Source organism: Zosterops lateralis (genome assembly GCF_965231275.1).
Source record: "Zosterops lateralis genome assembly, chromosome: 1".
Classification (NCBI taxonomy): Eukaryota; Metazoa; Chordata; class Aves; order Passeriformes; family Zosteropidae; genus Zosterops; species Zosterops lateralis.
This window is the reverse complement of record NC_139762.1, coordinates 37,714,688-37,739,069: the sequence shown is the minus strand read 5'-3', so window position 1 is coordinate 37,739,069 and position 24,382 is coordinate 37,714,688. Positions and strand designations below refer to the sequence as shown.

At 38.6% G+C, this 24,382-nt stretch overlaps 1 protein-coding gene across 6 annotated transcripts in view; it reads left to right on the top strand.

Moving 5' to 3' along the window:
* SATB1 (SATB homeobox 1) overlaps positions 1-24,382 on the top strand; it is a 92,382-nt gene that overhangs the window by 3,302 nt on the left and 64,698 nt on the right. For 4 of the 6 annotated variants that reach the window (XM_083871589.1, XM_083871585.1, XM_083871588.1 and 1 more), the window contains exons 2-5: positions 18,461-18,696; positions 22,420-22,596; positions 23,393-23,519; positions 24,242-24,365. In XM_083871589.1, the coding sequence (XP_083727715.1) occupies positions 18,486-18,696; positions 22,420-22,596; positions 23,393-23,519; positions 24,242-24,365 (639 nt within the window). In that variant the 5' untranslated portion in view covers positions 18,461-18,485. Of the gene's footprint in view, positions 1-13,491; positions 15,555-15,646; positions 15,717-18,460; positions 18,697-22,419; positions 22,597-23,392; positions 23,520-24,241; positions 24,366-24,382 lie in introns of those variants that run through there. The other 2 variants (XM_083871586.1, XM_083871587.1) reach the window with 2 other exon arrangements.

Genomic DNA, 24,382 nt, shown 5'->3' with positions numbered 1-24,382 from the left:
GGTTGATTATATAAAGCTTTCATTTAGAGCGATGGGATGATGAAATTACAGAGGAGTGATTGGCTTTTGTTTTTTCAAATGGTTCAACTTGAGGGCTGCAAAAATGAATGTTTTTGGTAAAGTTCTTTGAGTGCATAAGATTTTTCACAGAATTCTGACAAATTAATTTAATAGAAAAGCCACAAGTCTCTTAGCCAGGTAAAATGGAAGTTCTGTTTTTGCCGTTATAGGCATCAGGCTTCAGTAATCTGCTCCTCTTGTGGAATGAACACTTTCTACTTAAAGCTATCATGCACCTACTGTTTATTTACGCTGCATTAAACTGACAGCACGGCAATCAGAGGAAAAAATATGACTTACTTTCCTGAAGTAAACACCAGTTTATAGGTTAGTGCCTGTATTTATATTCCTGTCGCCACTAAATAATGGCTGTCTCCATTTTAATATCTACCTGTGGTGTTACCCAGGGCAGCTGGCTCTTCCTTGTTTAAAACAAGGGAAAAATGAGTGGGGGGGGAGGGGGGGGGTGGGAGGAGTGGGGGGAGGAAGAGAATAAAGTTTTGTTATCATTCCACTCTAAGAGGAACTTAATAGAACAGTGATTCGGTATTCCTTTCTGTGGCAAGCTGAAGCCAGTTTTAAAGACATAGTATTCAGTTTTACTTGGTGTAATTGAATTGCATCTCAAACAGGGAAAACAGAATTCCTTAACAGTATTTGTCTATCCAAGACACTGAAATTGTATATTCAGGCAATGGCAGATTAAGGGCAGAAGCATTTTATTAATAACTGAAAGCACATATGTGTGTGTGATGAAAAATGTTCTGCAAATCTGTCACTATGCAATCAAGTGCATTTTTTAAACTTTAGTTGTCACAAAGTTGCTACTGATTCTAAAAAAAAAAAAAAAAAAAAAAAAAGAAAAAAGAAAGAAGTAAAACAGTTTGACGGTTAAAGAGTAACTTACAGTTCTTACTGCCTGTTACACGGAATTTTTGCAACTTTATAAAATCAGTGTCAGAAAGCCCTGTTGATGTTACTTTTAATCTTGGAGTAATGAGTCCAAGTAGCCAGCGTTTGAACTGAAGATAACTGCAGTCAGAATAACCCACAGTTTGCAAAAAGCTTCTCTAAATTCTCTGTTGAAGGAGTCCATTAATAACTTTTACCTGAGAGGTTCATATCTTCCTCAGATTCTGACAGTATTAACACTTAACACTAAGTTGGCTTGTTGGTCAGTTCCCTTGGCTGTGGTATGATAAACTCTCATCAGCCCTGACCACAACTTGTCACTGTTACTTCCAAGAGGATAAACTATGATGTTCCTTTCAAAAATGCTGGTGGTTTCCACGATTTGCCGTTCTGTGGCATCTAAGTTTACCACAGTTATCACCAACACTTCATTACATAATGGGTATCCATTCTATTGCTTTGCAAATGTCAGCTTTCTAATGGTTTCTGCACAGCGTTGCTCTCAGTAGGTTTAAGTCTTGGTAGAGATTAATTTTAAGGAGACTTGCCAGCACCGATCTTGTACATATATTCTGATCTGGTCCTTGTGCCCTCTACCAGTTGTAATCTACTCTTAATCTGTTTTATCTGGTGCAGTGTACTAGGAATGGCATAGTAATAGTAGAGTACAGTAGTAAAGTGTAGTAACATACCTCAGGCACCATCTGAATTCTAAATATTTCCTTTTAAACTTGTTGAGCCTGACTTTTCTCCCATGCACACTAGTGTGTCACTGCAGAGCTTAGTTTTCACTGTTCCTGTAGAGGATCAGCGTTAAGTGCTCAGATCGGCTGAGGGACACACTAATACTTATTATTTGTGCCAAGGTCCACCTTTGGCTATTTATTTAGAACATCCTGGCATAGCAATCTCTTTGGTGATTGATTCCCCTGTGAAACACTGTGCATTTATGTTTGCTGGGATTGGGACTGTAAGGCTTGCTTTCACTGGAGTGTAGGCTAGCTGCTGTCTCTGAGCTGCTGTAAAGCATTGCCGGTGACACCTCTGCACAGCTGTAGCTTCACAAGAGTTAGCTCTTGCCACCTTGTGCTTCGCTGTTGTGAACTGCAGGTTAGAGAAGCAGAGGAGCCTGCTGGCCTGCAGATGGGCCTCGGTCACCCCAGCTGCACCTGGGTGCAGAACATCAGGACGGGCCACGTCTGTCAGCTGCGTTGGCCTTACATAACTTCCAGTGACTATCTGCTCTATCTCTTTCCCGTGGCGCATTATGACATGATATGACCTGAGGAGATGAGGGAGGTGCTTTAAACCTCAAGTGCATCTCGTCTTCCCAGGATCCTGCTCTGACAGGATTTATTTGGCCAGCAGCAATCATTTGTGGGTCGTTACACTTGCTGCTCACTAGACGAATTGGTGATGCATTCAGACCACCTAGGCTTGGAGGACTGTCTTGTAATCTTTTCTGGTGTCTGGACTCCTGGTTCTGGTTTCAGCCCTGAAAAAAATGTGTAGTTTTGGGTTAACAACTCTTCATACCATGTTTGCCATCCTCGATGCTGTAACCCTGATTTTAAAAATGCTCAGTACATAACTTCATATGAAGGAAAAGGAAGCTGCAGCACACTATCCTTTTATAAATGCAGCCTTAATATGCTCCTGGTTTATTTACCCAGCTATAAAATTAGTAATATACGTGTTTCATAGAACACTGAAGGATTAAGTAATTCTTTATATTTGTAAATCAGTCCTAAAGTGGAAAACACTTTCAGCAGAAGTGCCGAGAATTGCTGCTCTGAACTCAAACCCACATGCAAAGGTATGAGGAAGATATTTCCTTTTCAGTAAATGCAATTAGAATATGTACCTGGTCATAATAGCCAGGTAATTAAAAACATTTTCAATGAAAAGGAGCAAAGTTCTAAATATCACATACACCCTATATTCCTACTTCTATTACATTAAATAAAAGACAGAAAAGAGAGGAGGGGAAAGAGACTGGGAGAGAGCATGTGTGCATGCAGGCTCTCAGAAGGACCAAAGGCAAAAAATGAAGTAGAGAGGAATTCCAGACTGAGTTCTAAAATGTTTATAATCAAAGATTAAATTAATATGTTTGTGGAGAGCAGTATTAAAAAGATTTTAAATCATTAGTGCTTTTCATCATAGGTGGGCTTCCTTGATAAATGTAAGAAGTCTCAAGAATAATTAAAGGCATCTTAAAACTTAAAAATGACAGTTTTAGCTTCTAAGGATTCATTGTAATGTAATAATACTGTATGCTTTTTAGTGTTACTTCTGCACTAGACATTTAATTACAGTCTTTGTGAGACATGTTATCTGTATAGTAACCAGTGCATAAAAAAGAATGATATTTACTTTTACATACAAGCTCTTGCTTGCCAGCTTTCTTTTTAAGATTATAGATTAAGATCTCCAATCCAGAATGTTCATGACTTCAATGAAAACAGCTTAATTTGACACAGTTTTGGGGAAGAATGGAACATTTATTGTAATAGTACTGCTTCTCTAGTCACACTTTTTGCAATAATACTTGAACTGCTGTTTAGCAGTGGGGTTTTTTTTTTTCTGTGCAGAGGCCCAAACTCAGCGTTTCTTTGCTTGTTCAAAGGGTAGATTTTAGACTATCAAATGAAAAAGCATGTTTAATTTTTATATTAAGAAGTAGGATGAAAAAAACTTCTAAGAACAGTGTGGTAGGTCTTTCACAGGTACAGTTTGGAACTTGTTTTTGCTATGTCAGATATTGACTATTGTCTGAAACATACACTGGATAATATAAATTTATGAGGTTCGTAGCTTGGTCCACCCATTGCTGTGGAAAAGTAAGTACGTTTGCAAAAAGGTGCATAAAATCAGGTTTTCTTTTGACATGATTCCAGATTCCCCTAATTGTGAAAAGTGCTTCTTGACATAGTGAACTTCCCACAGTTCCTGGGTTCCGCACTGCCGTCATTGCAGGATGAGGCACAAGGGAAACCGCATCCAACTGTTTTAAAGCAGAGCTTTTCAGTCGATAATATGTATCATACATCTTCTTTCAGGTCTTGTTCCTCATTTCTTATCTCGCAGTCCTGTGCAGGAATGGTATGATACAGGTTTTGAGCCCCTAGTTTCAATATGCTTTGTAAGAAAATCTCACAGTAAAGTCAATCGGTCAAAATCAATCTCTGTCCCATTGACTGCGTTTTATTGACTTTCTTTTTCTTTTTTCCTCCACTTCACTCACTGAATACCATAATAATCTTTGCCATTCCTGATGAATTTCATTATAATCTTTTCAAGAAAATTTTATAGCATGTTTGCATTTGAAACTTGTGATTCCACTACTTTATTTGGGCTGCGAGCCCTACAAGTAACTGACTTCTGCATTGCCGCTTAAAATGACAATTAGGATACTCATAGGTGTAGTTATTGTTTTCTAAGCATTCCAGAAGAATTTTATGGATACCATGCAAGAGAATTGAACCAGTAGAATTTCTCTATATGTTTGGCAGGATGACAGATATGCCGTAAGAAGCATTATACTGTCTGATAAATTGCATTACCAAGCACTATTTCATATAGGTTTTGTCTCTTTAAAAATGCAGTCTCCTCTATTTGCCCTATTAATTGTTGATATGTTGCCATCCACGAGACAAAAATTAGAGCTGTAATTAAATAATCATGTGATGCTCCTTAGTGCCAGTGAGAGCAAACTCATTTTTCCAGGCCCTGATGGTCACTGATTATTGTATTACTACTGGCTTGCTTTATTTTTTTTTAATGGCTCTATATTGCTGGTTACCTAACCACTGCCCTTCTTTTCAAAATTAAAGGAATTGAAGAACATTAAGTCACTTAATTGGCCAGTAGTCTATAGGGATACAAAGTAGTCATACCTTCTCTGCTTTTTGGTCACTCAATTGGTTCTACTGGGAGAACTACATCAGTGGTGTGGTTGCGTGCCATTTAATTTACACTGGTGTTTTGGCTGGGATGGATGCATATAGGGAATGCCAGGAGAATTACAAAAGGAGCAGGGTATTAAAATTCAGAAATGATTAAAATTGAAATAAAAGGATGCTGCTGCTTTGCCAGTACTCTGGCAGTCATAATGACACATAGAGATTAGTTTCCACCTTCATCTTTTCCTTCTTTTTCATTTCCTCTTGTTTATTGTTGACACATTTTCCTTATGTCTCTGCTTCTCAGCGCTTTTTTTCACTGTTATATATTCCTACTTTTTCTCTTTCCTTAAGCATGGAGAAGCTTACTTAACCTTATTATAACAATAACAGAATAGGTTATTAATATTTAATATGCACATGATTAAAATTTCTCTCTTAAACATAGGTCAGCTCTATTATTAACTGACATGTTATTTTTCATTAAAAATTTTTATTCTGCCCTTACGGTTTCTCAAACACCCTTTACTTTGGTGGTGATTTAACACATAATGTTTAGAAAACTGTGTTAGGCTAGTGAAAAAAAAGAACTTACCAGTCATGGATAATCAATTATGCATGAATTCAGATATAACAGATGGAAACTGGTGAGTTAAAGTTTCTCTTTAGCTTCGTGATTTTTTTGTTTTGTTTTTGTGACACCTGTCTCTTATGTATAGATAAACATCTAACATAGCATACTGATTTTCAATGCGTCTTTGTGTTTTTTGCTTTTTGGTTTTGGGGTTTTTTGTTTCTTTTCGGTTTTGTTGGTGTGGCATAAACTTATTTTCCCCTGTTTATGACTTACTATTTTTCATTTGTCCGTGAGGATTTCTATACTGCTGGCCTTTTCTAGGGCTGAAGTGTCCTGTGATGAAGCAAGCATTTAATCTTCTAATAAGCTACACAATGTAATTTGACCTTAAAATTGTGTCAGCACGATATTTTAAATTATAGGAGTTCATTTTTGCCTTCAGCTGCTCATGGACTATAGTGTTATGACATTAAAGCAACAGGGTAGACTGCGGCTGGGCATATGCATTCATATATGCATATACGCACATTCTTGTGATTGTGATACTTGTACAGGCGTTCCCTGCAAAGGCATTAATTAAATTTCTTTCAATCATTTGACAATGAAGTAGATTGCTTTACTGTTTTTTATTAAAAAGTTCAGTATGGACTGTGCACAATGCTTCTTTTGGTCATAGAAAGATTTTTACAGAACCAAATCAGGCAAAAAAGACAATAACTCTTTGTGATATGCCCACAGCAATGACCACTTGGTATTAAGTAAATGAAGATCTGAATATGTTTTCTTCTTTTTATACAAAAGTATCTAAAAGAGTTTTAAGCACGGGCTTAGATGTGAGAGGCATTTCTGTGTAGTTCATTCATGGCAGCATATTAAGCGATTCTTGTATTTCAAGGTGTCCCATATTTGAAAAATATAGAGGTAAGTTGATTTGGACATTATTTTTCTATGACTACAATGATTTTGAGCATTTCTTCACCTCCTCCCCCCCACTTTAGAAGTGACACATTTGCAGATGTGGTGCAGAGAGGTTTTCTATATATATACCTATAAAGGAAAAATGAGTTGAGAGAATGCACTGCATCTTTCATGAGCAAATTATTCCAAAACTTCTCATGAGCATTTTACCAACATTCGTGAAGGAAAAATCTAATACAGGAAGGAGTTTATAGTGTAACCTCCCAGAAGCAAATTACAAAGAAGAGATCTTTCCCCACAAGTTTTTGTATTTAATGCAGGAACTAACTTTTACATACCTGTTAAAATATTTCCTTCAAGTGCTTTCATAAGTATAAATTACTATCATAAATATTAACCTAATTTTGCCCAAAAAATACTGTATTCTAGTGGGTTTCCAACTACTGCTCTCCATCTCAGTTTGTTTCCCTTGTAGTCACTTAGCAGGAAATCTAGAAACATAGTTGCTTTAAGCAAATAAATATATCAAATACTTGAATACATTTTTTTTAATTCTTTCTTTTTTTTTTTTTTCCCTGAAATCAGAACAAGTATTTTTAACATTGTGGGCTGCTTGGAGTAACATTCTGAAGTTATTTTGGTTTGCTTTATGTTGTTTGTATTAAACTAAGCATACTCTGACACATGTATAAATTACCTTTATCTTAGTGATAATGCATAGGCTAAACCTTTTTTAGTTAGTGCCTGGTAATATTAACAGGTATCTTGTTCCTTAAAAGAGCTGTCAATATTAACAGCTAATTGATTCTGAAAAGAACTGAAAATCTCATTCATTTCATCTTTATTACAGTGGGATCATCTGAGCTTGAGTTTGGAAAGAGCCCTAGAAGAAAATGCTAATTTGGCCAAAACCACCAACTTTCAATTTGTTTTACACCAAAACCACATATTTTGCATGTATTTTATGTACAATGAATATTGACTCCTGTCAAGTTTGGCCATAATTAGATGCACAGTTTTACTTAAAAGGTTTTGAACCTTAGAAAAAGCGTAGCAGAACTTGTGCAGAGTTCTGAGTTAATAATGAAACTGGAAACAGGACATTTCATGTGGTTTTGTGTTTCATAATGAAAGTTTGACATAGTTCAATTCATCAATCAGTTCTAACCATTTCCTTCAATTTAAAACTCTTCCATATTTTCAATTTGCGTCAGTAGATTTTTATTTGTACTATCAGGTCTATGACAGAGATGATTCTCCTGTTGATGAAGAAGTCTTATGTAAGAATTCACTGCGGTTTGAGCTCAACAACACGAACATCTAAGCGCTAGATAATAACACTTGAATAATCCTCTGTAGGGCCAATGGTTCAGATGTTTACTACTGTAATGCACAGCTTTGCTTGGGCTGCGTGAAATTCATCCTTATCCAGAATTGTGGGGTCAAATTTCTGTATTTGTAAAAGCATATGAACTATGGGATAGAAGCACAGTGATTGGAAGTGAGGGAAAATGAGTCACAAAGTGGGAAAAAAATGTAGAACCAGTCAAAAAATTGCAAACAACATTGAAAAACACTTTGGAGATAACTTGGTGTAACTTTCCTTTTAACAAGTAAAAATAACAGGAACTATGGCTTTCTGTGTCTAGGGATCATGATTTACATACTGTTAAATTAATAGAGCTTCTATTCAGACACATCCCTAAAATAACCACTTATCAACTGACTCTTTTAGGTAACAATTATATGCCCATCTCATGCCTAGGAGTTATCTAGTGCTGTGATGACAAGGGCTTTAACAGGAACCACTCTTTTTTCATCTCTCAGTGTCCCACATTAAGCATCTTCACATGAAAGACCTAAAAATTATACCTCTGGAGAGAAAGATGTGAAATTAATGACCTGCTGAACATACATTTATGACATGGGAAACTTGGCTGATCCTAAGATGCCAACTTTCCTCCTTTCTTCCAGCTGCCTAATTGCATAAAATATTATTATATAAAGCTCTATTGCATTTTTTTATTTGTTCTTTTTTGTGGAAGTAGTTGGCTGCAGTTGCCACATGGAAATTGCGAGCATGACTCATCAAGGTCCTAGTCTGGTGTTAAGGATAGAAGAGAATATGGTCTTCAAAATGTTTTTTTTAAAGTTGAAGCTTTTTATTTGAAGTGGTTCTGAAGTCCATGGTCATAAAACATACTGACTTATATTAAATAACACATAGATAGTGTTTGTGGGAGTTGATGTCCTACTATAGATAGCAAAAAGTGAACTCAAGTTTGTCAACATAGCAGGCAAGAGATTGTGCAACTACAGAGTAAGATTTATGTGATTAATCATTAATATTGATTGCTGTGATCTTTTATGGGAAAGTGGGCACCTCTCTATTACAAGTTTAAGCAGCTAAGATTTCTCGTGGCAACCAGAGGTGAAAGACTCACTATTCTCATTAGCGCTCTTGTTCACCCTTCCCTATGTCATGCCAAGCAGATTTGCTGGATTTTACTCCACAGTTTTCTTCCAGTATTTTGGCTCTCCATGATTCACCAAGAGGTAAACTGAAATAACTGTTGGGGCCACTTCTGCAGAAGTATGTATTTACTTCAGTTCTTCACAAGCATCTTCGTCAAAGTAGACATATAGTTATGAAATGACTTGCACAAAATGGTGCAGTAGTTTGATTAAAAGTAACTTTTTTATCCAAAATCACATTTTGCATATCCTTATTCAACTCCGTTTAAAAAAAAAGATTCTGTGATTGAAGTACATTGCAGATAATATTTGCAGGAGTAAACGAGCCTCGTCACAGAGGCAATCAATAGGGAGATGTCTGTTTGTATATGATTTTACATATCTGCAAGCTAGCTGAGACATCCAGCTAAAAAATGCTGCACCATGGGACACTGTGTAGATATCTGATACTTCCCAGGAGCCTTGGGGTCTGTAAACTAATGAATGCACTACATGTAGCCATATATGTAGGTTTTTCACCTCTGACGAATATGGTAAGGATAATTTACTTTACTTAATAACCAATTAAGCGCAGTTCAATACAGCTGACTATCGTAAGTTAAATATTCATTTTACGTAACTGTTTCAGGACATGGTGTGTGAGAGAACACAAACGAGCAGAAATTGCTCATGCAAAATGTGAGAGGGGACGACAGCTTGTGTGCGATGCCTTTCAGTGCTATGAATTTCATTTCATAGCACTTTTGCTTTTTGACAGGCATCCTATCCAGGCTGGGGCAGGTTGCAGTCAAAAAAATCTAGGTTGGTATGTAACTTTTGAGTTCAGCGTGGGGGATGTCACAGAATGCTGTGATTCACATTGGTGTGCATTGGATTCTTGGGTCGTATGTAAATTGAGATTGCTGCAGTCAGGTTGGTTGAAGCATTTGCGCGGTGTCAGGCAACACCTTGTTGTTCAGGGCAAAGCGAAGGGGAAGTTAGTCTGAGGAGACTGAAAAACAACTTCAGTCCGAGGTGCAAAACTAGTAGGGCTGTGAGACCGCGTTGGCACAACAGTAGTGATGTGCTGAGGTTTGCACAGGTAGACGTGGGAAAGGACTAGGGGTGCATCCTTCCCCTTCACCCACACTTCTGTCTAAGCCATGAGGCACAAGCTCTCGGGGCGTCACCCACCTTCCGGCCACAGATGTTTACCTTCAGACAGCCACAGAATGGTACTGCCACTGCCTCACTGTCCAGCAGTCACCCTTACCCATAGATGTGCACCCATCACACTTCGCAGTGGGGGAAATGCATTCAAATCCCCACTTAAGAGAATTTCCCGGCAGTCCCACTGCGGCTGCACAGCTCTGCATCACCCCCAGCATGGGATGAGCTTATGGGTTGCCTGAAGGGCTGCAGCATTGTCAGAAGTACATATGTGTAAAAGCCAATCAGCCTGATCTCCCCAAAGAAATCTGATAAAAGAGAATACACAGCCATGCTGGTTTTGCTCTGCTGCCAGGTCACTTCTGTTTGCATTGCACAAGAGCCAAGCCTCAAGATTTGGGCCCGTATTTCCTAATTTATTTTGAACAAGAAAATACTGGAATAGAGACCTTAGGAGGCACTGAGGCAGCATGCCACAGTGGAGAATTTGTTTTGCTTTGCAGCTACTGAGACTGCTGCTCGAGAGTTAATTCACCATGGGGTTGAAAATATGCAGCCCAACTTTTTAAATATTTGTCTTATTTCAACATAAGCTAGGGCAAAAGGCATTTATACATAATAAAAATAGTGCAACAACTTTATTAAGGATTAATCACCTTTATTAAGCATATATTTGCCTGCTGTATGTTGACTAGAAGCTATGAAAAATGTGATGTTACTATTGCCGCATGTTTAAATGATTGCCTGCATATGTATCCATGACAATATCTATTCATCTTCTGCTCTTTATATATGTTTTTATTATAAATATCTTTATTCTAGCTGAACATTTTAATATCAAAGTTGACACAGTGAAGTGCAAATTGGAATAGGTCAAATGAAAATCAGATATCTGTATCTTGAATTATTTCCAAGTAGTTCAGTATTGATAAGAGATATCTGATTGTTGTCTATCTGTCAAGACGTAGCAGCCTTCAGTAATTCGTGCTTCCTAGTCAAAGCAAGGGTTCCACGCTCAGCTTTCCAAGTCTGTAGTAAATACTTTACCAGGCATAAGTGCTGTATGGGAATTAGATTAATCCATGTGGTAGGGAGTTTATAAGGTTTAGCGCATATATGCAATTTCAAGAAGAGAGTTCTTTTCCATAATCATTTATCTCAAGCATAGGAAGCATATGCATGATTATATAATTAACAGAATATTTGTTTGTCAGAGTTTGGTTAGTGTGCGTAATAATATCATTATTAGGCCTTCTGTGCTCCTGTATTATCAGATTGTTATCTCCCTGCTCCTTTAATTCGCCGTCTCTGCTTTTTAGATTAATCACTTTGTTTTAATCCAAACATTTTGTTTTGGGTTTTTTTTTACCATTAACAGAATGATTTGTGAACACCAAAGCAAAAGTTATTTTAGAAGATTTTAACCTTTTGTTGTTTTTATTTGGTTTTGTTACTGTCATATCTGGTAATCATTTCTATAAGGTGGTATTTTAGTCCCAAATCTTGTTCCATATCATATTGGCTCTATTCTAATCAGCTCTGCATCTCTTAAATTATCTTCAATGTCCTTTTCCTCCATCATGCTGCAGGCAGCATACTGTCAGCTGAAACTCTCATATCTTTCATAATTTTCTTCTTTAGTGGCCAGTCTTGCTTACTGCTGAAGTTTAAGCTTACATTATCAGGCTTTTCTGAAAAGGTTGAAAAAATAATACATTGATATTTTCCACTGTGCCCACAAAGATTGAATTTGACTAGTCAACAGAGTTCTCCTCCAAGTATTCTAATGTATTGGGGAATTATTTTTTTTTTTTTAAAGGGACTGATTGATACTCTGTCTTGTTGAAAAAAGATTGGTTTCTAAACAAACAACCCACTAGCCAGTTCCCCCTTGATCATATATTATGGAAGATGTCATCGACATTTTCCCTTGTTTTTCTTTGTGAAACATGTTTCTTTGGTTTTGAGTTTTAGTTTTTATATTTCTTTTCAGCTGTCTCAGTAATGATCTTAGTAACCCTTTTCAAGACACACAACACAGGTACAACTTTTCATGTTTCATACATATGCCACCTCCACTTGCTCTGCTTTGAATAATAGTATTATGTAACAGTGTATTCATTTTCCAGCCTTGCCTTTCTTTGCTTCTGAGATTATAATCTATTTTATGCACTGCAGAATATAATAAATATTTCATGCATTTCGCCTTATTACCATTTTCTTTTTTCTGCGTGTCCTATATGCTGTTTGTGCTTATTTTAGTAAACACCAATGTGATTCTTTACCTCGTCTTCCTGTATTCCTCTTCTTTAATAATAAGTAATATATGCATAGTGCGAAATTTTCTCTTTATAGCTTTACTGATTTGCCCTTTCTGTGTTCAGAGGCCATGCTATTTTGTGTATTACAGGATTGGTATTAGCCTTTTCACTCACCTACTTTTGCTGCTGCCTCATGTTTGTATTGTTTTTGTTGTTGTTTTGTTGTTGGTTTTTTTTAAAGTTACTGCCCTAAACATTTTGGTTTTATACCTGTCTATGCAACCAAAATAGACCTGTCTATGCAGTAATTCATGTTTTCTTTGGTCGATGATGCAACTTTCCCTTTAGACACAGTCTATTCAAACACTGTGCATTTTATCAATAAAGAAGTTTAATTTTTCTCTTATCTCGCAGCTTGTACAAACTTGTTGCTTTCAAGTTTGGCTAGTTGGGTTACTTTCTTCCAAGGGCATGATGGGAAAAAGCCACGTCTGTCTCGCAGTTACTTATTTTGTCAATACTTTACCACCTTTTAGCTTTCACCTTTCAGGGGTGGATTTCGGTCCCGCGCTGCGGACTCGGCACGGGGGCAGTTCTGTGGCGTGGGCCTGTGGCATCTCGCGGTCCCGGGCCCTGGGCGATGTCCGCTCTGACCCGCGGTGTGCGGCAGCTTGCTCCGGCCGCGGGGGACGGTGAGCCCCGCACCGGGGCCGGTCTCACCCAGCCTCCGCCGCTTTCAGAACCGTGGCCGGGGCTTTTCTTTCCCCCCTGTCGGTATGGACGGCCAGGGGAGGGAAGGAGAAAGTTCTTTCCCGCACGTGGGCCGGTCTCCCCGGGCCGCCCCCACCTGCGGGCCCGCCACCATCGTGCACCTGCCCGGCGCGGCCCGCGCAGTCTCCGCGCGGAGGGGCGGGGGCTGCACTGTGGCGGCGCGCCCGGCAGCGCCGGCAGGATATTGTTCAGCCTTCACCCCCGCCCCTCTTCCTCCTCCTCCTCCTCCTCCTTCTCCTCCCGCGGCTGGTGCCGCTGCTGTGCCCCCGTGCCCGTCCCCCCGGCTCGCCCCCTCCGCCGCAGGCCCCATCTGCCGGGGGGGCGCGGGGCGGCGCGGAGCGGGCATTGTGCGCGGCGCAGGCAGGGCCGCCTCACCCGCACCCGGCGAGCTGCAAATTCGTGCGCGCCCGGAAGCCGCACGCCCTCTTCCCGCGGCCCCCCCGCTCACCTACCGCCGCCGCCGGGCCCCCCCGCCCCGGCCCGGCCCGGCCCGGCCAGGCCCGGCGCCCCCTCCTGCTCCTCGCTGCGGCCCCTCTGCCACCGCACTGGTGCCGACCCCCTCCCCCTTCCCCGGCCTCCCCTCCCCCACGCCTCTCTCCTTCACCACCGCCTCCTCCTCCTCCTCCTCTGCCACTTTCTCTCTCTCTCCCAGGACGCGTCGGATGATCCGGGGCCGCTGGGGAAGGGCTCCGGGCAGCAGCAGGGAGGCTGCGTCCTCCTCCCGTCTCTGGCTGTGAAAAAAAAAAAAAAAAAAAAAAAAAAAAAAAAAAAAAAAAAAAAAAAAAAAAGCCGGTGGCCTCGGTGTTATTTTGTATTAAAATGAGGAGGAGGAAGAAGAAGCAGCGGCAGCAGCGGCAGCGAGCGGTAGCGGAGAGGAGGAGAGGAGGCTGTGAGCAGGGGACGGCGGCGGCAGCAGCAGGAGGAGGAGGAGTAGTGATGAGTCAACTAATAATTTAATGGGGACAGAAACAGAGAGAGGGAGAGAGAGAGGAGGGGGGGGAAGAGCAGAGCGAGGCAGCTCCGTCCGGGGACACACACACATATCCATGTAACATCCAGCAACAACCACCAAACCGGCCTAAATAACAACCATACCCAGCCAGCCAGGGGAAACGAGAATTAAAAAAAAAAAAAAAAAAAAAAAAAAAAAGAAAAAAAAAAAAAAAGACAAAATACAAAGCCTACCATTATTATTCTTTTTTTCAATTGGTACTGGGTTTTTATTTGCTGGCTTGGTTTTTGTTGTTGTTGGCTTTTTGCAACCTTTCTATTTTATATTTTTTTACCCCTTCGTGCGTGTAACTCTTCTCGGAGTTCCCAGATTTTCTTTTTTTTTTTTTTCCTTTGGAGAAGCAGAACCAGTTTTTTGTTGTCGGTTTTCTTTTTTTTTTTTTTTTCTTTTTTTTTTTTTCTTTTTTTTCCCTAATAGGATCGGGTTTTTTTAAAATAATAATTTCTCCCGGTGTTGGACTCGGAGGGAGTGAAACCTCGTCACTTTTTTGTAGTGGTGGTGGTGTGCCTTGTTGTGTGTTTCCTTCCTCCCCTCTGTTCTTTTTCTCTTTCCCCTCCTCTCTCGCTCGCTCTCTCCCCCCCTCACTCGCACAACAGCCCCCGGTAAATGAGAGGAGACAGGTCCTCTCTGCTTTTTTTTTTTCCTTTTTTCTTTTTTTTTTTTCCTTTTTTTTTTTTCCTCTCCCCGGACCGCAAAGGCGAGATTAAAAGTGGCATTTTAGTGCCTTTTCCTGCAATTTTCTCTCCACTTTTTTTTTTTTTTTTTTTTTTTTCCTTTTTATCTCCAGTAGCGATCTCTGGGGCTGAGGTTTCCGCAGAAAGTTTGGGGGCTGTTACGGTGTATATTTTTGCGGAGGGGGAGGGGAGCGGGCTCCTTCTGTGTGTGCTGCTCCTCTGGGTGCCTATTGGAGAATAATAGTGTAAGTGACAACCTAGAAGTAGACTTTCTGCTCTTCACACTGGATAGAAAAGCTGCCTTTTTTTTTCTTTTTTTTTTTTTTTAATAACCCCCTTTCTCACTTGATCCTTCATGCATTGGTTTTATTTTTGAAAGGATAGATAGACTTAAACACCCTCCACCTTAATTTAAACCTGCTACTTTTTAAAATATTATTATTATATTAATTCCTCGTTTTGAGCGTTACACTTGTCTGATCAATTTGGTCTGGAGCTCTGTCTTGCGTTGCTAAACCTCGAAAACGGGCTCTCTCAAAAGATATTTAATCTGTATTTTTTTTGTCCATTGCCATTTTTGCTCATGGCTACTCTGTTTCTCGCTATCTGTTTTTGCCCCTCCCCGCCTAGAGGAAAATAGCAACAAGAAAAAAAAATTAAAAAAAAAAATAAGAGAATATTAGGGGAAGTAGTCCTCAGGTCTGCTGCCCCCCCCCGCCCCCCTTCAGAAAGGGGGGGACCTAAAAACATCAGTCTTGAACTTCTTCCTCTTCAAGAGCTCGGGCTGCAAAGGAAACCTCCTTTGTTTTTGTTATTTATATGCTGTCAAGTTTTGAAGTGGTGAGTTTCGGGTCGGTTTTGCTAATTTCACTCAGAAAACTGCAGTGTTTCTGTTTCTAGATAAGTACTTTGCTTCTTTGTCTCTTTAAAAGGTCACAGGGAAAGCTTGGCCTGGATTGTGAGAGCCATATGGAACGGATAAGTGCGGAGCCTCTCTCAAATGTGATTATGGGTTTTTATGGGGGAGGGAGGGAAGAGGAGGAGAAAGGCATGGGGAGGGGGCTGATTCAGGAGGAGAGAAAGAAATAATATAATACTGGCAGCGTTACATCGCGACAAAAGGAGATACGGCACCAACTCTCATTCAGAAATTGCGCGGTGTGCCTGTACGTGTACGCTGGCTCCGGGAAACTGTGCCTTGAAATTGTGCTCTTCTCTCACTGATCTGTGATGAAAACTTGTAGTTGTGAAAGATGGCTAAATGAGAAACCCGGGGAAACTCCTGGCCTGGAACCGGCGGAGATGATAGGTCTTTCCTGCCACCCTCTCCCTGGGCAGGCCATGCTGGTTGTTGCTCATCACTATTCCAAACTGAGGTTTCAGTGAACTTTAGCCTTGGGCATGGAGTTTAAATGAGTAAATTAGGTGTTTTATGTGCATGTAATTTTGCTTTGTGACATAAAGCTTTTTACAAGATGACTAAGCGGTGAAAGGATGCCGATGGGTGGGTATTCTCAGGCCAAGCGAAAATGACCCATTTGGTGTTTTGGTTGCAGTCAGTGTATTAACTAAGTGGCGATCTATCACTTTTATTCACTGTACATGATGTAGTGCGATTCTGACTCATGATGACTAGATACTTTTTGTAGCAAAGAACCTCCGTGCTTTAGAGTACTTCTGAAGTTGCCAAAAGTGATGAGGAATTTCTTGTTTGAAGCTTTTTTGTGTGTGTTTTCTTTTTCTCTCCCTCCCACCTCCTTTTTTTTTTCCTTTCCTTTCCTTTTTTTTTTTTTTTTTTTTTTTTTTTTTAATTGTTGTTGTTAATCCTCTTTTTCTTGAGATAGACCACTCTCAGAATAGTAGCCCTATGGTATGTTAGAATTGTTAGAAACATCGGAAGATGTTAACAGTTAGAGTCTGTAATTCTTTGCTTAGGTTACACTTAGTACAGTTAAAAAAATTCTTTTTGAAAAGTGGCTAAAATAGGGATGTTTTCTGTTAATGAGACGCATGACCTAAAACAGATGGGATAAAGATGAATGGTGATCCTTAGCCTGTCACCTAACAGCATACGGGAAAAAAAAATATTGTCTGAACTTCATCTATTTGGTTGCATTCTTGAGGTTGCTTGTAAAGGTTCGAATTAATACATTGCCTCTTTCTTCACCATATTGGGAAAAACAGGGTGATGTTCAAACAAGAAAAGAATAGTCTATGAAATTATCATTGGCATGTATACTAGTGACATAGAAGTGTATATATATAAAGATTCCAAGATATTTAGGCTCTAATAACTTTGCTATGAAATGTGCAGAAAATGTATTGAATTACTAGGCAACTGAAAGAAAGTAGCAATTATCCGTGTCACAGCAGTCTTTCTAAATATGACTTCCCCAGTATTAGTGTTTGTACTTGCTAATGTAAATACTGGTTCAAAGATTAATGTCTGTTGACCTGTCCTTAGTGATTATAATATTTATATATATATATATATATATATATATATATATATAAAATGTAATTGTCTGTGTAGTTATACCTTTCCCTGTCAGGGAAAGGTAGGTAAAATACCTAACAATCACAGCAGTATTGATTAGTGAAATCATAACCAGAAAGATGCCTTTGCTCTCAGCAATGTTTTTTAATATAGTTGGCAAAACAGGTTCTTATGAGTGGCAAAAATCCTTAAAACTTACTCTGTTATGTTACAGGCTTGGGAGATTTTTAGTGATTTAACTGTAATTGTTATTCAGGGACAGAGGTTTCAAAAGTTTATAAAAAAGGAAGTTCAAGCATGCTAATATATACCTTTTCTTAATTTGCTACTGAAATTTTAGTTTTTTGGTTTCAAATAGCTGTGTCAGCATCACCCAGGTTTTGAGGTTTTTTAAATTTAAGGGCATCAAAAGTACTGTTGGAATTGTGGAGGATTTTTCCCCAGCCTTATATTTGGTGAGAAACTATTCAGTTATTTATCTTAATTGAATAAACTACTCTGTTTAACACCTGAAGCTTAGTAGCTGAAAAATTGCATATTTTGAACCTTGCAAAAGTTGATAAACTCTGTATAATATTGGAAGGAAACTCAAAAGCAACCATCTCCCGCCACTGCATTCTGAAGTTAAATGCCAAATTCTTCTCTAACTTTTATTTTTAAGGGAGAGAGGAATTGTAAGTGGTCAATAGCCTACATCTCTAATAAATCTGTTGCTCCTTCAACTAAAGTTTTAACAATCTCTTTATTGTTGCTCATCCATTTTATAATCAAATAGATCAAGAAATTTTTCATTAAAATCTTTCTCTCCACAATAAAAACATCCGCGATGTATAACAAACCTTTCTGTGAGATTTGTATCAATAGCTGTATTGGAGCACACACCTTGACAATCATCATCACTTATATGAGTTTTAGACTCCCTCAGTTTTAGTAAAATATCTCCAAAGATTTTAATTTTTTTTGTATTTTTTTTCTAAGAGGTACTCTGGTTGGCTTTTAAAAAACCATTCCACTAGATTATGATACAGTCTCTCTGTAAACTGGGGTATGAGGTAATTTTTGAAGAATAAGTTTGTTTCTTTTAAAAAAGGCATTTATTTCTAGTTAAAATAGTTATCTATTCTTCTTTATGAGCTTATGATACATATATATCTGTCTCTGTACATGTGCAGGCTGTGTACGTATACATATGCGCACACGTGTACAACTTTTTTTTTTTTTTTTTTTTTTTTTTTTTGAATCATGGCAGGTGATCTTTAGAGGCGGGACTGAGTATGGATCATTTGAACGAGGCAACTCAGGGGAAAGAACATTCAGAAATGTCTAACAATGTAAGCGATCCGAAGGGTCCACCAGCCAAAATTGCGCGCTTGGAACAGAATGGGAGCCCATTAGGAAGAGGAAGACTTGGAAGTACAGGAACTAAAATGCAAGGAGTGCCTTTAAAACACTCTGGACACCTGATGAAAACTAATATTAGAAAAGGTAACACTTTTGATAATTCTACATTAGAGAAATATGATTTATAATATTTGGGGGGAAGCATACTTTTGCAGACTACTTCATTTATATTTCAGTATTGAAATCTCCATTCTAAAATACTATATATTCCCAATTCTGATATAAATCACTTTTGGGAAATCTAAGGTTCATTCTTAGGTGGAGCATCTTGCTATTCAGGGTGGAGTCTGATTTTTGTTAAGGTAAAGGCTAGCTGCTCTGATTAAAGCAAATTCTTACATTGAAATGTAAGTAATTTGGTGCATTAATTCTTTGAGTAAGCGCTGGGCTAAGAAACGCAAAAATTTGTAAGAGTAAATACTGAACCCCCAAAACAAATTCTCGCCTTTCCTCCTAATGATGGTCCTAAGATTGGAAGGGCAGTAGTATTTCCACAGCAGTTGCAAGTTGGTTTAAAGGAGAGAGTGTAAATCTTTAGGTATCACATTGGAAAAGTCATTTATGATGTCAATCTTCGCAGTTTATTTTCTTAAGTACAATTCATTATTGAACAATGAACAACTTGGGTGTCATATTTTTCAGTGGCTGGTTTGCTGTAATTAGACATTTACACAAGGAAAAGGCACATTTAGAATCATTGATGTTTGTATATGGATGGCTTTTGTTTGCGTTGAAAATACTTTTAATGTACAATAATATACAAATTTTACTTACCAAAATTTGTAAGTCTTTTTGACCGTGTCCTGCAGGCTTGCTAATTTAACTCAAAATATGCAGCCTCTGCTTTTCCTAGTATAATCAGTTATGTTTATAATCCAGATTTTTCTTGTATTTGCTAAGCAAAGTGCAAAATGCAACCAAGACTATTAAACGCACAAAGTTAGAAGGCAGAGGAATTTCATTGTGTCTGATGCATAACATTTATCGTACAATCATTTATTTTTTCCTCGGTTTGGCGAAAACAAAGAATATATTGATCCTGAAATGAACAGACACAGCAGTCCGTATTGTTAGATCTTTATCTATTAAAAATGGAAAAACAGCACTTCAGCAAATTCTTTGGCCTCTGCTCATGATTACCCTATTTATTGATTGTTTGCCAAGAATGTATGCATCTTAAGAAAGCCAGGGTAAGAGCATTAAAAATATAATTTATTACGGCTTTTCAAGCAGAGTGCATTAACATTGTACAGTGAAGCAGTGGGGCTGTATAAAAAGGACTTTCTGATGCCTGCAAACATATAAGTTCCATAAATTCCTAAATAGGAGATTTCAGCTGTCTCTGGTATTATGTGATATTTGCACAGCAAACTTTAATGCCAGGACAGTTTTAGACAAGGATTCTACAGACTTCACTGCTCCTTATGGCAGACGTGCTGTTTACACAGACTCGTAAACCTTCAGCAAAAGCTCTAACACTGCCTTCAGGTTTAAATCATGCTATATTTTTAGCAGGGAGCACTGACCAGTGCTCTCCCCTTTAATACTAGAAGGTTATGAAGTTGCTGCTCTTGGAGGTCTTGCCAAGTGCTAGCAGGAGTGATCAGCCAGCTGAGATTGCGCTCTCCTGTATAACATTTTTCACATTAACAGAAGGACACTCGTGACAGTTTGCTAAAAGATTTAGTGGCTTGATTTGTAGTCAGATGATACCTGTGTCGCACTACCGGGATCCACCTCTGTTAGTCTATGCTCTGCCTCAGAATTTGGCCAGGAGGCTCTCCTGTGTTGTTTAAAGCATCACATTCCCCAAAATGCTGCTTCTGAGGAAACCATGTACCTGGTAAAAAAGGGTACTGATAAGCAGCAAAGTACCTGTGTGTTGTGTCTGATCATAGCTTAATTTGTAGGAGCTGATAAGGGGAAAAACAAATATGCTTTATTTGGTTTTGGATGTATCTGCACTGTTTGTTAGAATGATGCTTCGCTTACACTTTATCTTCAGGAATTACTGGTGAAACTACTTAAGAATTTTGAGCCCTTGCTCTGAGTCAGATGGTAGTAGGTGAAACATCAATTGTGAGAGCCTGGAAGAGAGAAAAAAAACCAAAAAACAAACCACCACCTTTTGCAGATGAATCGTGTGTGTCCACAGCTTATTTAAAACCAGTGAAGTAAATACCGCTTTGCATATACTGCTTTTGCTTTGGTCTTCTCTCCCTTTCTGGCCAGTCTCACTCAGATAGGAAAAAAAAAAAAGCTCCTTCCTGCACTACATAAATATTGGCAAGCTTTTGCTCTTGTCTTTCAGTCTTTCATGCTGAGCCTATTGGGCAAACTGGAGTGAGTTTGTGAGCTTTTCCTTGCAAGCCTGAAGGGGTTCGTTTGCCAGAGATTGGCTCTCTAGTGAACAGATGTAGTTTAAATATACGTGCTTAAGAGGTATCTTTTTTATCATGATTTCTTACTATACGTTAGAGCCCAAATCAGCAGATGTAGTCTTACTTTATTGTCAAGAATAAAGCTTTCTTTTAGACTACAGCATGTCTGATGCACCTTAGCAGGTTAGGAGGTTTCTGTCAGTCTAGAGGGCAGTGGTTATAGAGGCATTAACATTGTAGGGCTAATTGGAGTTCCTGGGTGCCCTGTTAAAATAACCCTTGTCATCATTTATGCTAAAGATGATACCCCTCTGGCAGGCTGCCATAAGACAGTTCTGTACATCTCCTTTTAACCCTTCTGCTTTCTGTCATTAAGAGATCCTAACCTGTGCTGCTGGAGACAGCACAACACGATTGGGGCTTAAAACAACGGGTCATTGTGTCATCCATGTCCAGCTGGGAGGAATTTTCATAAAGTCCAGGAATCTGATTGCTGGGAGAGACTTTATCCCTAAAATAGCTTGGGTCATTTGTTTCTTCTCTCTCTGTCATCAAAAGGAAGGAAAAAAATAAAATTAAATATTTTTTTTAAAAAAAAAAGGTAAAAAGAAAGAAAAAACTTTATTTGCTTATATTCTGTGCAGTGTATGGAAGAGTTTGCCATATGATGCTACAAAACTGGAAATTAGTAATTAACTTTCAGACATGCCAAAATAGCGTTGTGGGATTTAAAGTGCAGGAGACAAACAACGGCAGTAAGAACAACAAAAATAAGCCTGAACTGCAGGTACACTTCTTAAAGTGGCATTGAAATCATGATTTGTTCCTTAAAGATGCAAGTGAAAGTAGTGCTCAAGTGCACTCAGTGAATGAAGTACGAATTAGTATTAACTTTTGCCTTGTTTCCTTGTGTACTCTTTTCAGATTGAATATATAACACACAAGGTGATTTGTTGTTGATGTTGAAAGCAATTAAATATTTTTGGCAGGACTAAGAAAGTTTTAATGTTAACAAACAAAATTATGTGGCTGGTACTAAAATGGCTTACAGTGAAGACATCTGCAGTATGTATTTAGGTTCTCATGCTGCCTGCTACTCACAACAAATCAGGCAGGACAGAGAGAATCAACTTCTCTTCAGTCAACCTTGTTATTTCTATAGAAGGTAATTCTTTAAATCTGTATCTGATGAAGGGAGATAAATTTGCATTTCTGCCTTTCAGGAAGATGTATGTTTTGTAGAAGTTTCTCTTTTTTTGGGGAGGGTGAGGGGAAAGGACTCGGGGAATATGTTGATCAAATATTTGTGATGATTCTTGATGCCTCCTCTGCCTGTTCATACAGGTTTTATTTACATAACTCGGTATAGACCCACCTACTCTACTATAACTCAAGTTTAATATGTTAAATTTAATTTTTTTAATAGGAAGTATGCTTCCAGTTTTCTGTGTAGTGGAACATTATGAAAATGCCATTGAGTACGATTCTAAGGAGGAGCATGCAGAATTTGTGTTGGTGAGGAAGGATATGCTTTTCAACCAGCTGATTGAAATGGCATTGCTATCTCTTGGATATTCTCACAGCTCTGCTGCCCAAGCAAAAGGTAAATAAGATTATCAAATTGTACAAGGAATTGTATTTGTTTGTGGGGTCTTGGGGGAGGGGCAGGATTTCTTTCAGGAATGTAATGCAGGTTTTACTTCTTAAACTTCTTGCAGATTCTGTGTCCATATTTTTTTTCCTTGTGTTTTTATTTAGTTAGTGCACATTGTGCTCGTGGGGAATGTGGAGGTAAATTCTTTTTTTTTTTCTTTTTTTTTTTTTTTTTAAAGAAGAAAAAAGACTTCAACTGAATCATTAGTATGCTTATTGACCTTAATAATCTGCTCCACTGAGGATCCACAAGGAAGTGTAAAGCATATTTGAGCAGATGGACTGTTGAGAGTCAACTTGCATTTATGACTGAATATCCAGCTCTGTTTCTTTTATTTTGTTCCTGATGGTTTTATAGACTGCAAAGTAATTTTTTTTGTACTCAATTCTTGCACTGCAAAATCCTTTCTAATATATTAAGAGGAATGCTAACTATTATATCATGTCCTATTGAATTCATGGGAACTTGGGAAAATATACTTCTATACATATTAAAAAAATCTCTGATGCATTTGTATAATTTCATAATATAGATAAGGCTTATCCTTGGTGGTGTGTGGGTGGGGGTTTTTGGAGGGGGGGTGTTCTTTTGTTTTGTCAGATTTAAGAGGTTAGAGACAAATGTGGTGATCTTGTTGAAATCAGGTATTTCTTTTGCCCCTAGGAATTAGGTAAATCACTTTCTTTCATTTTTTTCTACCCTTCTTGCCCACTCCCCCTCCCCTCTGAAAATTACAATCCTGCAGGGCTTATCCAGGTTGGGAAGTGGAATCCAGTTCCACTCTCCTATGTGACAGATGCCCCTGATGCTACAGTAGCAGACATGCTGCAAGACGTGTATCATGTGGTCACACTGAAAATCCAGTTACACAGGTAAGTCATATACCAGGGACCTGAACTGCTACTTGTCTGCTCTTAACTGTTAATATTGCTTGTACTTAATTCCCACTCTGCTTTGTGCTCAAAGTACAAAGGCTTGCCTAAATTCCTTTTTAGTTACTCTAATTCTTCTTTAACTTACAGTATGCTATTGCAGAAAACTTTTATAGCTCTGATACATAGATTTTCTTTGGATATCTCATTAAAACTATATTGCATTTTAGTCAATTAAATGATGCATTACAAGAAGGCATTTTACATAAAGTTTACTTAAGAGAAAAATATTTTTGCATATCATGAACAGTACCATCTGTGTGCATTTTGTAAAAGAATGACTTGCTCACACTTATTGTTGCTGTCTAGGTTCTTAAATTTCACGGCAACAAAAAAGAAAAAATGGTTAATATATTAATGCTTTTCATGATCAGTCGTGAGAAAGCATTACACCTTAAATTGTTTTACCAAGCGCATCAGAGCAGGAAGGTAGAAGTAACATGAAAAAATAGTCGCCACATGCAGCTGATGTATAATTCATGCATCAATACAGCAGATGTGTTGTATAAAGTAATTAACTAATCGGAACAATCAGGAGACCGAGAGCAATCTCCAGATGCATCTGCTTGATGCGCAAAATGAAATCTGTCTGTCTTAAAGGAATGTTCTGCAGCAGGATGCAATCTTGTAATAATCCCTTTTCTAATCTGTGTTTCAAATAGTTGCCCTAAACTAGAAGACTTGCCTCCTGAACAATGGTCTCACACAACAGTAAGAAATGCTCTGAAGGACTTACTGAAGGATATGAACCAGAGTTCATTGGCCAAGGAATGTCCCCTTTCGCAGGTACTTAGCATAACATG